The 17,314-nt window shown below is 53.9% G+C and overlaps 6 protein-coding genes across 6 annotated transcripts; 5 read left to right on the forward strand and 1 right to left on the reverse strand.

Moving 5' to 3' along the window:
- Positions 1–1,097: 1,097 nt before the first annotated feature.
- Positions 1,098–3,752, forward strand: MRS44_006552 (uncharacterized protein; the record flags this gene model as incomplete). The annotated part of the gene is made up of 3 exons (XM_065621809.1): positions 1,098–1,565; positions 1,760–3,080; positions 3,136–3,752. The coding sequence occupies 3 exons, from the start codon at positions 1,098–1,100 to the stop codon at positions 3,750–3,752; spliced, it is 2,406 nt and encodes an 801-aa protein (XP_065477881.1).
- Positions 3,753–4,436: 684 nt separating this feature from the next.
- Positions 4,437–5,013, forward strand: MRS44_006553 (uncharacterized protein; the record flags this gene model as incomplete). Its single annotated transcript, XM_046273336.1, has 3 exons — positions 4,437–4,439; positions 4,642–4,928; positions 4,989–5,013. The coding sequence occupies 3 exons, from the start codon at positions 4,437–4,439 to the stop codon at positions 5,011–5,013; spliced, it is 315 nt and encodes a 104-aa protein (XP_046139842.1).
- Positions 5,014–7,747: 2,734 nt separating this feature from the next.
- Positions 7,748–9,308, forward strand: MRS44_006554 (uncharacterized protein; the record flags this gene model as incomplete). Its single annotated transcript, XM_046280514.1, has 2 exons — positions 7,748–7,925; positions 8,005–9,308. The coding sequence occupies 2 exons, from the start codon at positions 7,748–7,750 to the stop codon at positions 9,306–9,308; spliced, it is 1,482 nt and encodes a 493-aa protein (XP_046139841.1).
- Positions 9,309–11,023: 1,715 nt separating this feature from the next.
- On the forward strand, positions 11,024–11,993 carry MRS44_006555 (uncharacterized protein; the record flags this gene model as incomplete). The annotated part of the gene is made up of 3 exons (XM_046281874.2): positions 11,024–11,053; positions 11,276–11,543; positions 11,680–11,993. 3 exons carry the CDS (start codon positions 11,024–11,026, stop codon positions 11,991–11,993), a joined length of 612 nt encoding a protein of 203 aa, XP_046139840.1.
- A 652-nt stretch (positions 11,994–12,645) lies between these two features.
- MRS44_006556 (uncharacterized protein) lies at positions 12,646–13,774 on the reverse strand (the record flags this gene model as incomplete). Its single annotated transcript, XM_046274582.2, has 2 exons — positions 12,646–13,322; positions 13,378–13,774. The coding sequence occupies 2 exons, from the start codon at positions 13,772–13,774 to the stop codon at positions 12,646–12,648; spliced, it is 1,074 nt and encodes a 357-aa protein (XP_046139839.1).
- Positions 13,775–14,518: 744 nt separating this feature from the next.
- MRS44_006557 (uncharacterized protein) lies at positions 14,519–16,888 on the forward strand (the record flags this gene model as incomplete). The annotated part of the gene is made up of 3 exons (XM_046280513.1): positions 14,519–14,999; positions 15,053–16,101; positions 16,151–16,888. The coding sequence occupies 3 exons, from the start codon at positions 14,519–14,521 to the stop codon at positions 16,886–16,888; spliced, it is 2,268 nt and encodes a 755-aa protein (XP_046139838.1).
- Between the last annotated feature and the right edge of the window lie 426 nt (positions 16,889–17,314).

Consider the following 17,314-nt stretch of genomic DNA (forward strand, 5'->3'; position numbering starts at 1 on the left):
CTTGGCCCGCAGCGGTATCTGCTGACAGGGGAAAGGCTGTGAGCAGGAGAGACAAGGAGAGTCTCATTTCGATACTATATATCTTCAGGAGAGGTGCTTAGATATCCATAACTACTGAACCCCTTGAAAACGTGATGCCAAGGCGCTTCTCTCATGACAAACAAGCCGAGAACCACATACCGCGACGACCCGAACCGGCCAAGCCGACAAAGCTAACCGGACATATTCGCAGATCTGAGTAAGAGGGCGGAGGTCCTTGGTCTCTTTTTGTAGTAGTCGTGCGCCCTTACATGAGATCCATTGTGTTACGGCACAGCCAACAACAGACGTAAACGATACGAGACGAGCATGAGGAAACAGTCAGATCTTCCAGGGCCCTGGAGCTGCTCTGAAACTCAACGAGATAGATGACTGCATGATACCCTCCATCGTTCACGCATCAAATACCTACAGACGAAAAATTTGTACCGGGAGCCCTGGTTTGTGATACGCCAGGGCCATGTCCCAAGCTCGAATAAGGCCGCAGGAAGAGGCCCTCACCACGGCCTAGGTACCCAATACTTGCCAGAGTAAATTGGCCATTTGCAGCTGAGAACTGGACAACCGTGCCACAGCGACCCTGCTTGTTGGGCTCTCACTTACTGTGCTACCCGAGAGAACTCTTCCAAAATAAACCCGTGGAACTAGCCCTTTTGTTTCCTTTCTTTTTCCCCTGGACGTCAATTTTCGCCATCTTGTACGACCAATTCTCGGTCGTCAGCTGCCCAGAGACACCCCTAGCGCGCCTCTAGCCTGCTTCTAGCACCCGCAGAAGTCGCTGTTGGTACGTGCGAACGCGGGCTAGCTTCCTAGGTTCCCAGCAAGGCACCAAAGGGAAAGAGAGGACCGAAAAGGTGGGAGGAGAGAAGTGGAAAGGCAAGTGGGAGGAGCCACGAGAGCCCCACCAACCAACTCGGCCGGCCGTCCTCTTTTATCATCGCCGTCGCAACTCTTTGCTCTGGTCTCGCTTCCTCTTTCAACCCTCCCCAAAATTGCTACCTTCGTTTGCTTCCCCTGCCTTTGGATCAACCTCCATCGCCAGTATCTATTCGCATCCCATGGCATCTCCTACTCCTCCTGGTGAGCGTCCTCGCTCCCAGGACCTTTCTGGTAAGTCTATATCTTCCGGTTCAGCCGAATCTCTGAGCTGCCCCACCTTGATCTGCTGCTCTGGGCACCCATCCTCATCGCCAGAACCTCTGGACACCACAATCGCTGACATGGCTCTCTCTCAAGCTCCAGAGCCCTCCCAGAAACCTGAAGAGCCTGCGGTCGCCCAGGAAAAGGCGGCCGAGGATGCTCCTGGTGTCCGCTTCTCTGCTGCCGTCCAGGAGATCTCACCTACCGAACCCGCCGCTCCCGAGCAGTCGTCATCGAGCCCAGACGAGACGGCCCCGTCGAGCTCCTTCACAGAGGTCACCGCCGACCAACTCAAAGCTTTCACCAAGTCACTCCACGGCCGACCTCTTCAGGAACTTCGTCTGACCAGCTGTCAATTCGAGCCCTTCTCTCTTCCACCTTCTAGAGTATGTGCTTTCAGCCCCTCTTTTGCTCTGAAGTTGCGCTTGCCCGAGTCTCCGCATACGGCGTTGGTTCAGTTGATAACCGATTGCTCCGCCGGCGTCCCTTCCGCCGTTGAGTGCTTGAGCTTGCAGCAGACGCCTAGCTTCCCTACCCCAGCTCAAGGTTCTGCTACTGACGCTAACTGATGTCATCGCAGGTCCCGTCTCATGAAGATGAATCGGGTCAGTCCACAAGACTGCCCACCCCTACCTCGGCCAACTTCCAATCCACACACAGCAGCCCACGACTTTCTGCATTGGCGTCTCCTCCCCTCACTCCCGCAGGATCCGGCCAAGCTAGTACCGAACGGAAGCCCAGGGAAGGGTCGGCGGCGAACGAACCCCCAATTATCACCCCTCAGCCATCGTCTTCGCACGAGAAGCCCACGCCAGCTCCTGACAGGAGACCCTCTACACACCGAGCCACCTCGGATCATGAGGTTCGTAGAGCTTCGTCAGCCGAGGAGCAGCACAAGTCCCACCGTCGGGGCATGTTTGGTGTTGGCCCCGGGTCTGTGCCTGTTTCCAGAGAATCCAGCCCTTCTCGAAGCTCAGCATCCAACTTCTACTCCAAACCAGTCACCCCTGGTGGCGATATCAACGACCCTTATGCAAAGAACCGCCGGCCCGCACCCGCGCCACATGCGACCAAAAACTCAATCGACCCCAGGTTTATCTTTTCTAGGAAGAAGAAACATAGCTCGCCCCATGGATCCAAGTCAAACGTGAACGAGAAGCGTGCTTCGTCAATTTTTGGAAGTGCCAAGAACAGCACTGAGGACCTCTCGCACAATGATAGCGCCGCCACTGGTATCATCCACCCGGGTCATGGCTCTATGGCAGATCTGAAGCGCTTCTTCCGGAAGTCAGGCCATCATCACAAAAAGAGGGACTCTTCCCCAGCGCCATCGATCAAGCTGGGAAAGTCGCCCCTGGCTTCCAGGTCCACTCAGCAGTTGCCTTTTGGAGACGATCATGGGTTGTCTTCCAAATACGGCAAGCTCGGCAAGTTTCTGGGATCTGGTGCCGGCGGTTCGGTACGATTGATGAAGCGCAAGGACGATGGTACTGTATTTGCTGTCAAGGAATTCCGCGCAAGGCACACATACGAAACCGAAAAGGAGTACAACAAAAAGGTCACGGCCGAGTTTTGCGTTGGATCGACTCTCCACCATGGCAACATCATCGAGACGTTGGATATCTTGCAGGAAAAGGGCAGGTGGTACGAAGTCATGGAGTACGCACCGTTCGATCTGTTCGCGATCGTTATGACCGGTCGGATGTCTCGGGAAGAGATAACGTGCTGCTTCCTGCAGATCCTCAATGGCGTGACATATCTGCACAGCGTGGGCCTTGCTCACCGCGACCTCAAGCTGGACAATGTGGTTGTCAGCAGCAAGGGCATCATGAAGATTATCGACTTTGGTAGCGCCCATGTCTTCAAGTACCCCTTCGAGACTGACACCGTACCCGCGAAGGGTAAGTTCGATTTCTTTGGACTTTGATATCAAAACCAGGCGCTAATCGTTTTCAGGTATCGTTGGCTCTGATCCTTACCTTGCCCCGGAGGTTTACGACTCCAAGGAGTACGATGCCGTGGCCGTGGATATTTGGTCACTGGCCATTATCTTCTGCTGCATGACTCTGCGCCGATTCCCTTGGAAGCTGCCGCGTATGACAGATAATTCGTTCAAGCTGTTTGCGGCGGATCCAACTCCTGGGCATGATCCGAAGAAGCTGATCGTGCCCTCCAAGTCAACGAACGACCTGACCACCACCCCGGCACGGGACTTCTTGGCTGAGGATGAAGTAAAGCGAAAGTCTCATCATGAGCGAAAGGAGGAGACGAGTGCGCAGCCATCGGCTTCTACGGGTGATTCCAAGGCACCTGCCTCTGGAGGCGACAAGAAGGAAGTCATCCGAGGCCCGTGGCGCATTTTGCGGCTACTCCCGAGAGAAAGTCGACATATCGTTAGCAGGATGCTCGAGCTCGACCCCAAAAAGCGGGCTCGAATGGATGAGATCCTCCAAGAGCCGTGGGTTGCCGACACGGTCATCTGCCAGCAGTTCGACCACGGCGAGGTGGTGCCGGCCGATAATCACACCCACATCTTAGAACCGCCGGCTAACCAGCAGCCGGAGAAGAAGTAATGACTGGACGGATGAACAGACAAAACATTGTATTGCATGCTTTTACGGACATGTTGACAGGGTTTGGCGTTTCTGAGAGCGACTGGTGGGCATAAATTGGAGGACAGCAGGGAAGCGTGTTATTTTGCATGTGGATGGACGTGGCATTACTCGACAGCGCATGATGATTGACAACAGATAGAAGTTGGATAAGCAATTGCAAAACGGTGCGGCGTATTAGTTGCAACAGGATACAGGTAGCGGTACTTGGTTTCAATTACAGTAACTAGTTAGGTAAATGAGGAGGAAGAAGTTGAATAACAATATCGTCTCAATGATTGGCTCCCTGTGTTGTGTTGCATTCTGTCATGATAACCAACTTACCCCAATCCCACCAAGTTTACTCGGCAACTCGGCGTCGTCGGTAATGGAGGCACGTGCGGCGGTGATGGTGGATGTCCTGTTTGCCGGAGACGTATTGCCGGGGTCTCGTCTCGGAACCGGGGAAATCAAGCGCCGAGAGGAAGCTTGGAGGGAAAAAATTGCTGACCTTCTTCTGGAAGCTGTTGGAAGAGACGAGGTCCACTCCGATTTGAACTCCGCTGAACTCCAAGTCCGACTCTTCTCCCTCTTTACTCCATCTTTGTTTACGACTCTACGACTCTCCTCTGTTCTACCGCTTAACCGCCTTTTCACATAATCACAATGGTGCGTGCATTGCGTTGCTTGTGCTGGAGGGGCTCTTACAAGATGGCTCTTGGAGTGCTTCATTCTGGAATCCTCGGCATACTACCCTTGGCAATTGGATAGCCGGTTGAAGGGTCGAGGGACCAAGGATTGAAACATGAAAGAGCCATTGAAAGAGATTCTGCACTGAAGGGCGAACCAAGACTAACATAGTATACGGCAGGCCACCTCCATCAAGTCCATCCGAGCCCTCGCTCCCCTCCTGGACCGTGTCCTCGTCCAGCGCATCAAGGCCGAGGCTAAGACCGCCAGCGGCATCTTCCTCCCCGAGTCCAGCGTTGAGAAGCTCAACGAGGCCAAGGTCCTCGCCGTCGGCCCCGGCGCCCTCGACAAGAAGGGCAACCGACTACCCATGGGCGTCGCCGTCGGTGACCGCGTCCTCATCCCCCAATTCGGCGGCTCTCCCGTCAAGGCCGGCGAGGAGGAGTACCAGCTCTTCCGCGACAGCGAGTGAGTAGCCGCGCTTTGATGTTGAAGTGGAGGGATGGCAGTAGACTAACATGACTCTAGGATCCTGGCCAAGATCAACGAATAAGATACCCCCAGCATTCAACTGGAGTTAGCATGTACCATATTGTACCATAAGGGAAGCGGCAGACGCAAGAGACGGAACTCTTTTGCAGAAGCCGAACGGAAGGGGAAGAAGGAGGAGTTGACTGTAATGTAGGCGCATGATGAAGACCAATTACGCGGGGAGCAAAATATCTGTGTCTATATATGTGCAATGGACATGAGAGAAGAGGTCATACATATTGGTCGCGCATCGAGTCAGAATCAAATCTCCACTCTTGCCCTTTCAACTCATGATATCCTTGGATGACGTTATGGGACACGGCATGAAACTTTATGGAAATGGAAACAAGGTCAAACAATTGAGGCGTATTAAAAGAAACACGAAAGTTTTCCACCTTGCATAGCCGCCCAGAGCCTCATCGAGGTAAAAGGAACGGGGTGCCGCGCAGAAGCAGCGGCAAGAGGATCGATCGATTGGCTGTCTGTTGATCTTGACCGCGGGTCGGCGAGAGGGCTGCCGAAGCGCCGATGGGTGAGGACCCAAGGGCCGAAAGAAAGGTCGGGATGCTTTTTTTGGTGGTTCTACGGATGTTGCATAGGTCAACGGCGAGGCCTGATATTCTCCGTCGATGACCAAGTCTATGTTACTAAACAAGGATCACCGTGAGTTGCAGAAGGCTAAGCTTGACCAATTCACCTACAGCGCCTACACTCTCAACATGAGGATGGTCTATCCGTGAGGACTCAGAACGTAAGAATAAACATCTTACTACCTGTGGATATAAACCATACTCTCCCATATCTGCCATGTCCATCGGGTAATTTTACCCTTATGCTAGGCGTTGTATGAGAACAAGCTTATTCCTCCTTGAGGCACGAATACGATCTAGTATTTGGGCTGTACCCCTGCTGTAACAGTAGTCCACAGATAGCTCGAGGTTCACGCACCAGGTTGTTGGAACAAGTAGGAATGCTAGAGCAAACAGGTGAGGGTAGCATCCGTTCATAGGCAGGCTCACAAAGATCAGGTTTCAAGGAACGATCTACGCAGGCAAGATGGGATGACAGCGGGATAACTTCCGCATCTTGTTAGTCGGAGCTCTAGCCCCTGGAGGGGGATGAGAGGATGGAGGTTTGAGCCCCCCTTGGTGAGATTAGACTGGGGGAGGAGGATCGACGGTATCCTTGTCTTCAGGTCTTGGTATGGAGCGGGATGTGATTGAACCCTCTGGAAATAAAGTGCTGGGTTTGAAACTGCTTATCCGAATGTGAGTGCTACGGCATTACGGTGAGTATGAGTCGAGCAGTTAGGATGGATGTCGAGGCTCTTCGTTGGTTTAGAGGACAAGAGTGATGCAGATACGAAGGTGCACAGAGGAATACAGAGTCATGTGCGGCTGAACAGGTGATCCCTGAGAGGAGCAAAGGATGAATAGGATTGATTGAAAGGACCGCTCAGGTTGAGTTAAGGACTGAGCAAGCTGGATGTTTAGAGTCGCACCACTGAACGCCGCCGACGCGCTTGGTGGATGGGAGGGCCCTGCAGGTATTAGCCGGGAGTGTCGGGCGGGATGCTGATGGGGTTTGAGATTCTGTGCAGTGGATCATGGATGACCCTTGTCGGTGTTTCGTCTGTGTTTGTTTCTTGGTTGTATCGGAGAGTTGTGTTGGATCGTTGTTTATTTTATGTTAGAACCAACAACCATTATCGAGAAATGTATTAAGTCATGAATTGAGGTTGCAGCAGAGGAGATACTATGTATGTATTACCCGAGTCAGACATGTTCTTATCCCTCCCTCTCCTGATTAATACTCCGGAGTGCGTGCCTTCCCTTCTGCAGCCCGCAGCTGAATAACGCCCACTCAGCGCTTGCTTGATGCAGGTACCTAGAAATTACACGCACCCAAGACGCACGCGCTCGCGCACGCACACACGGGTACCTTGCAACTTGTCGACATTCGTTTCATCTTGAGCATCTTGGCACTCAGCGCTTGTCTCCTCTTCGCCCTCCTTCCTAAGATGATACGCCACATCGACGACCAGTAGATGGCCCCTCCCCTTGCAAGCCAGCCCCAGGTTCCCCCAGCCCGCCTCGGCGGCTGTTCCGTTTGATTGCGGCTTGCAGGAGCCGGCCGGCAAATGTCCAGGATCTTGAGCTCTTCCCGTGTGTGCTGCTGCTGGGGGAATGAGAGGAGGATGAGTCTAGGGGCGAAGCCACTGTTTTAGGTGGTGGCGGCGTTTGGACCGACGATAGAGGCGGCCCTGCGCGTGTAACTCGTCGTCGGTCACCGATATCCAGGCCCAGAATCCAGGGATGTAGGTTGTTGCTTTGAGGTCTGTGGAAATCTGATCTGTGGGCTTGCCTACCTTGTCCTGTCCATGGTCTGAGCTGAACTGAGCTGAGCTTGTTGGGTCCTACTGGTCTTGGCCATGTTGGTGAGCCCGCGAAATGAGGGTATATCAACGCAGCATGTCCCCCGACTTTTAATGATGGCTTCTCCTTCTCTCGTCACTCACCAATTCTTCCTCAATCTGGTGTTGAGAAGTTGTTTCTTTTCCCTTCCCTTTCCATTCTTCATCTTCTTTCCGATTTCACAGTCACTCCTTTTCTTGCCGCTTTCTAAGGCATACACGCTCCCTACAGCAAAACTAACAACTACGACTTTCTGCCCAAGCGGCTTTGCAGAAACTGGACTTTCTGCCCATTATCTCTTTCGTTCTTTCTTGAGTCCCATCATCTTTTGAACCCTTCACAATGAAGTTCCTCTCCACCGTTCTAGGCCTCGCCTCTGTTGCGAACGCCCATACACTCTTCACTACCTTCTACGTCGATGGCAAGAATCAGGGCGACGGAACTTGTGTTCGTCAGCCCGAGGATGCTGCTACCGCCAATGGTCCCATCTATCCCATTACTGGAGATGTCATGGCTTGCGGTATGTTGAACCATCAGGCCCCAATTGGACTTGTTCCAATGGAAACTCCATGGAACCCGTGACTGACAAAGACTTACAGGCCGAGATGGCGACAAGCCTGCCAAGTTCATTTGCCCGGCCCCTGGCGGTGCCCAGCTCACCTTCCACTTCCGTGAGGCTCCCGCCTACCACCGACCCGGAGCCATCGCCGAGGGACACAAGGGCCCCTGCTCCGTCTACGTCAAGAAGGTTGACAACATCCTCACCGACTCTGCTGCCGGTGCTGGATGGTTCAAGATCTGGGAGGACGGCTACGACGTCAAGGAGGGCACCTGGTGTACCGACCGCCTCCGAGCCAACAACGGTCTGCTTTCGGTTGACCTGCCTACTGGCCTGCCCTCGGGCTACTACCTGGTCCGCCCCGAGGTCCTCGCCCTGCACAATGCTCCCGCTGGTGATCCCCAGTTCTACCAGGGCTGTGCCCAGATCTTCATTGAGAACGGCCCCAGCGTTCCTCTTCAGGTCCCTGAGAAGTACGAAGTTAGCATCCCTGGTTACGTCAACAAGGACACCCCCGGCCTCACCTTCAACATCTACGAGAAGCCTCTCGGCGAGTACCCCATCCCCGGCCCCGATGTCTGGGTTCCCACCTCTGAGGAGACTGGCACCAAGCAGACCCAGAAGTACGGTGTCATCCCTAGTGACTGCCTCGTCAAGAATGGCAACTGGTGCGCCAAGCCCATGGCCAAGTACTCTGGTCAAGAGGAGTGCTGGGCTGCTGCCAAGGAGTGCTGGAGCCAGGGCGATGTTTGCTGGAAGACTGCCGCTCCTTCTGGCGGCGCCAACTGCGAGGTCTGGAGCGACTACTGCAAGGAGATGAACAACCAGTGCGAGAACAAGAACTTTGAGGGCCCTCCCAAGTTCACCGGAAAGGAGGTGTTTGCGAAGCCTGGCCCCATCCCCGCGCCCTACGACGGCACCGAGGTGAACAAGGACGGCGAGGACACTACAAGCAGCGTCGTCGAGAAGCCTTCCACAACCAAGGCTGCGGCTCCCGCCAAGACCACGGCCAGCGCTCCCAAGGTCAGCGCCCCTAAGGCTGAGCCTGAGACCGTCGAGTACAACGAGGATGCTTTCCCAGCCTATGAGGAGACTCCTACCGGGTATCTCACTGCGCCTACCAGCACCTACGCAAGCAAACCCAAGCAGACCTCGAGCGTCCCTGTGAAGGAGGGAAGCTCCGGCCTCAAGGTCTCCAAGGACGGTCGCTGCGGGGGCGAGACGGGCCAGACCTGTGAGGGCAGCTCGTTCGGCAACTGCTGTTCCAAGAAGGGCCGCTGTGGTCGCAAGAGCCGGCACTGCGATTGCGGCTGCCAGAACGCCTTTGGCATCTGTGGAGAGTAAAGATGCCGTAGCGGGCATCTTGGAGAAGAACGTGGTGTTTAAACTTCTGTGTGTTGGAAAATTTGATTCACTTCATCATGTACATTTGGGGGTTAAATGGTTCCTTTGAGATGACGAGATCTTGACCTGAGGAAGATTGGCTGGATCAGTCATGTACAATAACAAAGCAAAACAAAAGCTTATGAGAATATGCGAGCAATGAATCAGAGACTTACTGCTCACCTGACTTATCGTCCACTTAATATGCGTATGTCCTATGCAACTGAAGAGATCAATGAGACCTTGAAGGTGCAAAATATGGCCCTAACTCCCGTCCTCTCAAAGGGCTCGACTTTATGATGATGATTTAGGTAAAAATACTAAAGACATATCCTAATAAGAAGTAATACTTTAGATCTCTATTATTTATTCTCCTACTCTTTTTATTATATCTTTTCAGCTATCCTTAGGGGGGAATATGCTACTCTTTAGACTACTGTCTCGTCTTTTCTTGACCTATACTCATCAACCTGAAGAGGCGAGGTTCCGCCTTATATGAGTTGGCAACGGCTTGTTGAGCATGAATAATCAAGGATGATGAGACAGATAGGAAGAGGTGAAACTTGTGAAAATCAGGCAGCGAATGAGGATGGGCATCGACTCTGTCACAACTTGTTCTAGGTAATGAAAGGGACGAACGCAATGTGTGGCGAAAAGGACGACGACAATATGTGGCTGAGAGGTGACGGGTGAGGGTGTCTGATGACAACCACGATGACGTCGAGGAGCAAGGGGTTGAAGAGGATGAGAAAAAAAAAATCTGGCAAAAAAAGTCCCCTTGCTTGGGGAAATTATAGGGACGATCCGGGTTTGTGCAACGGTCTTGCAAAGGGAGGGACGCCACAACGTTCAGAGTGCTTCAGGGGTGGTGCTGTGGTATGCATCCATCAGCTTGATACAGCGCGGTTCTGTGGAGGGATGGGCTGGATTTGCGGTATCCGGTTGACTGGTAGGGAGTAGGTTTGAAATGTTTGAGGATAGGTATCTAATTAGATAGAGGACAGATGTAACAGTGATATGATGCTCGAGTCGAAGATGGACGGATATTTCGTCATATTTCACAGATCCAAGTTGGTTAATCAACCGATCATCGACCACCCTACCCATGCCTGACAGTTGACGGACAGACAGCATGTCCGTTCGTCCGTCCATCCGTCCATCTGATGTGATCTTGTCAGTCTGTCTGACACTGATTAAAGTCGAAGCTTGTTCTTGTCAGGCTCCCATATTCGAAAGACATCCATGTCTGTCGTTGATTGACCATGCCTGCTTTAGCCACCTGGCAATTGGGCCTCTCCCCACTGAGACAATGGACCCCAGGCGGAGAGGGCGCTGTGACGGCACCTCGGCCCCTGTAGAGACGCACTAGCACGCTGCGCAGGCGCCCTGCCTGCCTATGCCAGGGAAGTAGGTTGTCACCTGCCGGCGCTGCACCAGCCTGGAAGGCAGCCGCCGCCTACCAAAGGCCTAGAGTTTAGGTAACCTTGTCCCGCCGCCAAACTCGCTCTGCCTGGATCCATCTTCAACCTTCAAACCCTCGACTCGACGAGCGCCCCCGATTCCCTCAACTCCCTCTCCGCCCTCCCGACCTCCTCCGTCCGCCGTCGTCACCCGTCCTTCTTGATCGCATAGCCTGCTGCTCTGCTCTTCCGCTGCCATCGGCCTCGCCTTTCATCATGTCGAATAATCGCAACTACGATTTCCTGGTACGATACCTCTACCTGTCCACGCTTCCCTCCCCCCACCGCCCGCAAGCCCGCTCAACTACCCCCCTGCTTCCCTGGCATTTTGTCTCGAACCAACCCCCAGATGGGCCATGTGAATCTGCAGAGCCGAAATGTTGCCCTTCGCGATCGCCGCTCAGTGCCCGCGATGGTGTTGAGAATCACTCCCGCTGACCATGTCCTGTCTCTTCCTCCACCGTATAGATCAAGCTGCTCCTGATAGGCGACTCCGGCGTCGGCAAGTCGTGCTGTCTGCTGCGCTTCAGCGAAGACTCCTTCACCCCGTCCTTTATCACCACCATCGGCATCGACTTCAAGATCAGGACCATTGAGCTCGATGGAAAGCGCGTCAAGCTGCAGATCTGGGATACCGCCGGCCAGGAGCGCTTCCGTACCATCACCACCGCCTACTACCGCGGTGCTATGGGCATCCTCCTGGTCTACGACGTCACCGATGAGCGCTCATTCAACAGTACGTCTCCGTGTCATCTTGTCCCGCCAAGCCCTGATGGTCCATCCCGCCATCTACCGTCGTTGCCGCCTCCTCGGCGCCGCCGGCCAAGCCATGGCACCCCAATCGACGCACCATGCTGACACTGACATTGCAGACATCCGTACCTGGTTCCAGAACGTCGAGCAACACGCCACCGAGGGCGTCAACAAGATCCTGATTGGAAACAAGTGCGACTGGGAGGAGAAACGCGTCGTCTCTACCGAGCAGGGCCAGGCCCTCGCCGACGAGCTCGGCATCCCCTTCCTCGAGGTCTCGGCCAAGAGCAACATCAACATCGACAAGGCCTTCTACAGCCTAGCCGCCGACATCAAGAAGCGACTCATCGACAACTCCAAGAACGACCAACCCTCGGCAAGCGGCGTCAACGTTGGCGACAAGAGCGAAGCCGGTGGCAGCAAGTGTTGCTGAACCACTGAATACCCCGAGGAGTCCGTATCTGTCTTTTCTCCGTCTGCCGTCCTTATTTATTAAACTTATAACTTTTGTTAACTTGGTACGCCGTGGAGCGGGTCGGTGTGCCTGTGCTGTGCTGCGATACGATGCGAGTTGGAGAGTGAGTTCACCAAGAGAGTGGGAAGCGAACCTGGAGGGTGTGGCAGGAGGAAAGGCAACCGAAAGAGAGGAGGAACAGATGGATGATGGCTGGCTGGCTGGCTGTGAGCTGGGTTGAGCAGGGCGGCAATCTCAGTCATCATGAAAGAGGAGATGCGACACTACACTACGCGCGAGGTTTTGGTCATGTCCCATTCTCCCCCTGACCGACCTTCCACCCCATCTTAGAGAGCAAATCCGGTCTGGAGTTTCGGTTTTTTGATCTGGGTCTAATATACATTGCTTTCGTTACGTGTCTGGTCTGTTTGTGGTTGCGCTTGGATCGAGAGGCTGCTTTATCATTGTTCACGAGAGGCATTACAGAGGGGACAAACAGTAGAGAAGCTGCATCGCGAGAGGCTACTGGACAGATGGCCACAAAGTTGGATGGCATTGAGGGGAGTGATGTACCATGGCTGATTCATTTTTTTTTTTTTTGATCCTGTGTCCGTTCCATCATGTTCAATCGCTAAAACTCAATATATGATGCCGTCACTATTGTTTTTCTGCCTTCGTCGTCCACTTCAAGCTCCCGCTGGTTCCAGCTCCGAATAAACCGCCAGGCAACCTCGGAGTCTCTACAGAGAAGCACAAAGCGAGTGTTGAGCTTGAGGCGAAAGTTGATGTCTTCTAGGGCCACTCGCATGCCTTGCTTGTCGAGCAAGGCGTGGTCCTCGAGGGTGCGAGAGAGCGAGTAGACGGAGCTAACGTTCCACGGATGGTTGCGCTCGGCACCATCCATTCTGATCAGCCTGTCGAGTCCCGGGCCTGATATGAGCGGGTGCCGCAGCTGCAGCAGGACCGCGGCTGGGGGGAGTCTATAGCCGGAGCGGCGGACGAGGAGGTCCATGAGGAGCTGCCATGGCCATTTGCCCTTGGCGCGGGACAGTCTGGAGGAGATGGTGCCCGGGTACGAGCCCGGGACGAGGGAGAACTGCTCTAGCTCGGCCTCGAACTCGCCGTCGCCTCGCAGCTCGGGCGGGACCCCGCTGGTCCAGAGGCCGGTGGTGCAGTGCAGCTTTATCCGGGCGAGACGGAGGAGACGGTCGAGCGTGGCCTGGTAAAGCTCGGCGGCGGAGCTCGATCCGAACGAGATGCGGTAGGTGCCGATGGGGTCGAGCGTCCACGGGTCACGCTCCTGCTGGACTATTAATCTCAAAGTTAGCTTCTGGCGAATGGTGCAGGTTAGAAGGATACGCACCCTCCTTGATGAGGTTCCTCCAGCTGGCGAGATCCTTGGCGTTTAGACGCAAAAAGTCGCTCGAGACCAGCGACGTCGGCAGACCTTCGAGAACGAGCATGCGAGCAGCCTGGTTGTTGCGCTTCCAAAACTGATCCTTCGCCTCGAGGCGGCTCGCCTCCTCGATAGGATTGAGCCCGGACCCGAGGGTCTCGGCGGGCTTCCTCCACTTGGCAAACTCGTCTTTAGGACTGAGCTCGACCTTTGGGATCCCGAGCTCATCCTCGGGTTCTCTGTCTTTGCTGTCCGGGGCCTTCCTCCTGGGCACCATCCACCGGGGATCCTTGGGGTTACGGACCGACGAGATGGATCTGGCGCCGAGGGCGGCCGCGCTGGGGAGCCATCGGGGACGGATCATCCGGGCGGAGGCGTGTAGGCAAACATGGGATGGCCCCTGGGGAAGAGGGATTGAGTGAGGTTGGAGGACTAAGCTCGAAATGTTGGAAGGATTCGAGGTTTGGGAGAATTGGACATGTTTTGCGCCGGGGCTCAAAAAGGTTTAGTGGACCGACCCTTGGAGGTGGGTGGGACGTATCATGGCAGGACTCATGATGAGAGAAGGATGGCTGTTATTGACATCTTTGATCTTCTTTATTGACCTATTGCACTAAGGATTAGCAGCGCATGATCAAATTGATGAATTGCGCATGATCCCTTTCGTAGCTTGAGAGAAACGCCGCGGTTGGAGATTTGTTCTGCTTGATCTACCACACGAGATGATAGTCTGCAGGGATAGGTAGTCGTGAGATATGAGTCTCGTCTAAACCCCTCACTAAACAGCAGAAAATAGCAAAATAGACGTCAAAATTTAATCATGAGCATATACCAAATATATCTTCATATTATTCACATGTCCTCTATGTTCCCTAGGAGTTAGTAAAATATCAGAGCAGGATAGTCAAAGCCTATACCATTTTTTTACGTCCATAGTCAGGCTCCCACACTAGTTTGCAATTCTTGCCATTTGTGTGCATCTGAACTTTTACACTGATCAACTACAACCAAGGCCAATAGAGGCTGAATCAAGAATCGCCTCTTCACCTCAACCCGTTTGATTTTCTTTCTCTATTCCTTCCTCTTCTGATAAACTTCACTCTTCAACATGCTCGCAAAGAGCATCGACGCCAAGGTGCGGCCCTTGGCCAACACCAGCCTCGAGAAGTCGAGCCTCATCGGCGCCGCACGCATCTACGTGAGCAAGGACACGATGCTCTCGCTCAACGGAAACCTCGAGAGTGGCAAGCACTGCATCGTCACGAGGCTCGAGAACCCCCGCGAGGCAAAGGAGGATGGTCCCAGAGAGGAGCTCCAGCGGGAGGCGTCGCTGTGGATTCTGCCCGAGAAGAACTTGAGCCCCAACGTCGTGATGATGACCAGGGCTTTCCAGGATGCGACAGGCTTCAAGATTGGCGACCCTGTACGCATCGCCCTCGCGGGGGCGACTCCTGATGCAGAGGAGATTGTTGTCCAGGATGCTACTGAGAAGACTGAGAAGACGGCGAACGATATTGAGAGTATGAAGAAGCATGAAAAGGAGGCTCGATATCCTCCTTCCTGGGAGGCATCTCTCGCCTGTGCTCTGGGTACGTCAACTATAAAACAGACCATAAAACAAATACTAACCTGTGATATCCAGCTCGTGCTGATCAAGTCTATCCCGGCATGGTCCTGGAAGCAATTCTTTCTAGCAAATATCGACGAGCTTTCAAGGTCGTATCCGTCAACTCTCAAACCAACAGTCTGGCCCGTTTCAACAATGCCTCATCAGCCATCCGCATTTCCGATGGAAACGAGCCAGAAGCTGAAGTCAACGGCCATGCAGGCGGTGACCTTATCGTGACGGGTGTCCCTGGAATGGGAACCCAGGTCGAGGCCCTCAACACCTTCCTCGATGCCTTCACAAGACCATTCTACTTCAAGGGCGAGCAGAAGTCATGCGGATTTGTTATTCACGGCGGTCAAGGTACTGGGAAGACATTCTTCCTGGAACGCGTGGCAGCGACAAAATGGGGCAGGGTTCATTGGATCAAGCCATCCGAAAAGATTGCCGCCATCAGAGAGACGTTCAAGCTGGCCCAGAGCCAACAACCAAGCATGATCCTCATCGATGACTTTGAGGCCCTGATCAACAAGGATCGATCTAATCGAGACACGGTCATTGATACTATCGCCGAGGAGTTGGACCAACTCTCTGCGGTTGCATCATCAAGCACCGCCATGCCTCAGGTCGTGGTGGTCGCAACCTGCACCGATTATCTCACAGACATACCGGCCAAGCTCCAGAAGACCCGTCGTTTCAGTGGAAACGTCGCTCTCCCTATTCCCAGAACTTCTGAGCGACTCGAGATCCTGAACTACTTCAACCCCCCTGTCAGACCCGAGGAGAAGCAGAATCTCCTGTTGGAGTTGGCCCAACGAACTCACGCCTACAGCCCCCAGGACCTGGATAAGCTTGTTTCAAACGCCATACAAGGTGCTGCCCGCCGACTTCGAAAATCGGGCGCCGATCCCTCGGTCGAGCAGGAATATTTCCTCGAGCAGACGGATCTGGAGCAGGCAAGACAGGCGACTCGACCTACCGCCATGCGCGATATCAATCTCAACCCTCCAACTATTCACTGGCAAGATGTTGGTGGCCAAGATATCCTGAAGAAGGCGCTGAACCGCATGATCAGATATACTAAGGTGAGATCTCCGTGAGCCCCTGAAAACACCATAACTGACGCTTGTTTAGCATCCCGAGCGTTCTCTCCGTCCTCCACCAAAGGGTCTCCTTCTATATGGTCCTCCAGGTTGTTCCAAGACCCTCTCGGCACAAGCTGCCGCTACCGAGTCTGGTTTCAACTTTTTTGCCATCAAGGGTGCTGAGCTCCTAAACATGTATGTCGGCGAGACTGAACGTGCAGTTCGCACTCTCTTTGAACGTGCCCGCAACGCCTCTCCGTCCATCATCTTCTTTGATGAGATCGACTCCATTGGTGGTTCACGTACTGGTGGCTCAGGAACTCGCAGCACAGGCGGCGTCAACATCCTCACCACCCTCCTCACTGAGATGGATGGCTTCGAGGCTCTCTCGGGCGTGCTTGTGCTCGCAGCCACCAACCGTCCCGAGGCTATGGATCCTGCTCTGATGCGTCCCGGCCGTTTCGATCAGGTGCTCTACGTTGGACCCCCTGATGCATCTGCTCGCGAGGCCATCTTCAATGTGCACCTCCGTGGTCTACCCCTTGCCCCTGATGTCGACATCTCGGACCTTTCGGCTCGTTCAGAAGGCTACTCTGGCGCCGAGATCAAGTCTATCTGTGATGGAACATACATGCTGGTGCAGGAACGATTTGATGACGATGAGACGAACAAGCTCGAGTTGAGCATGTCAGACTTGGTGACGGTGCTGGAGAGGACGCCACGCAACATTACGAAGCAGATGATTGACGGGTATGAGATGTGGTCGAAGCAGTTCAAGAAGGTCTAGAGTGTGAACTCTCACATATTTCCTTTGTCAACGATACATGACGATATCGTCCCGGGTTAGATAACGACATGATGGTACAGAGTAGATGCTTAGATAGGGATGGATGGCAGGGTCATAGACAAAAGTTGTTTTTCATCTACGGGTCTTTGTTTTCATTCCATCATCACCAGAGACCTCGTCCTTCAGACTCCGGCTCACCCTCTCGTTTTTCAGAGAGACCATCCATAGTCATATATGTTATGATACACAGCCAGCCAGCCACCTTTCCTCACATCGGCCGCTCGTCAATTGGCAGACCGCCGCTCATCTAGAGCCCCCTTCCCCCTTTCGCGATCCTGCCAATCTCATAACCCGAAAAATCCCATTTCGTTTCCCTCCCACGCCATGCCATGCCATGCCGCCGCTTCTCGACGACTCTATCACCCA

Source organism: Fusarium solani (assembly GCF_023522795.1).
Source record: "Fusarium solani strain SB1 chromosome Unknown bctg00000003_1, whole genome shotgun sequence".
NCBI lineage: Eukaryota > Fungi > Ascomycota > Sordariomycetes > Hypocreales > Nectriaceae > Fusarium > Fusarium solani.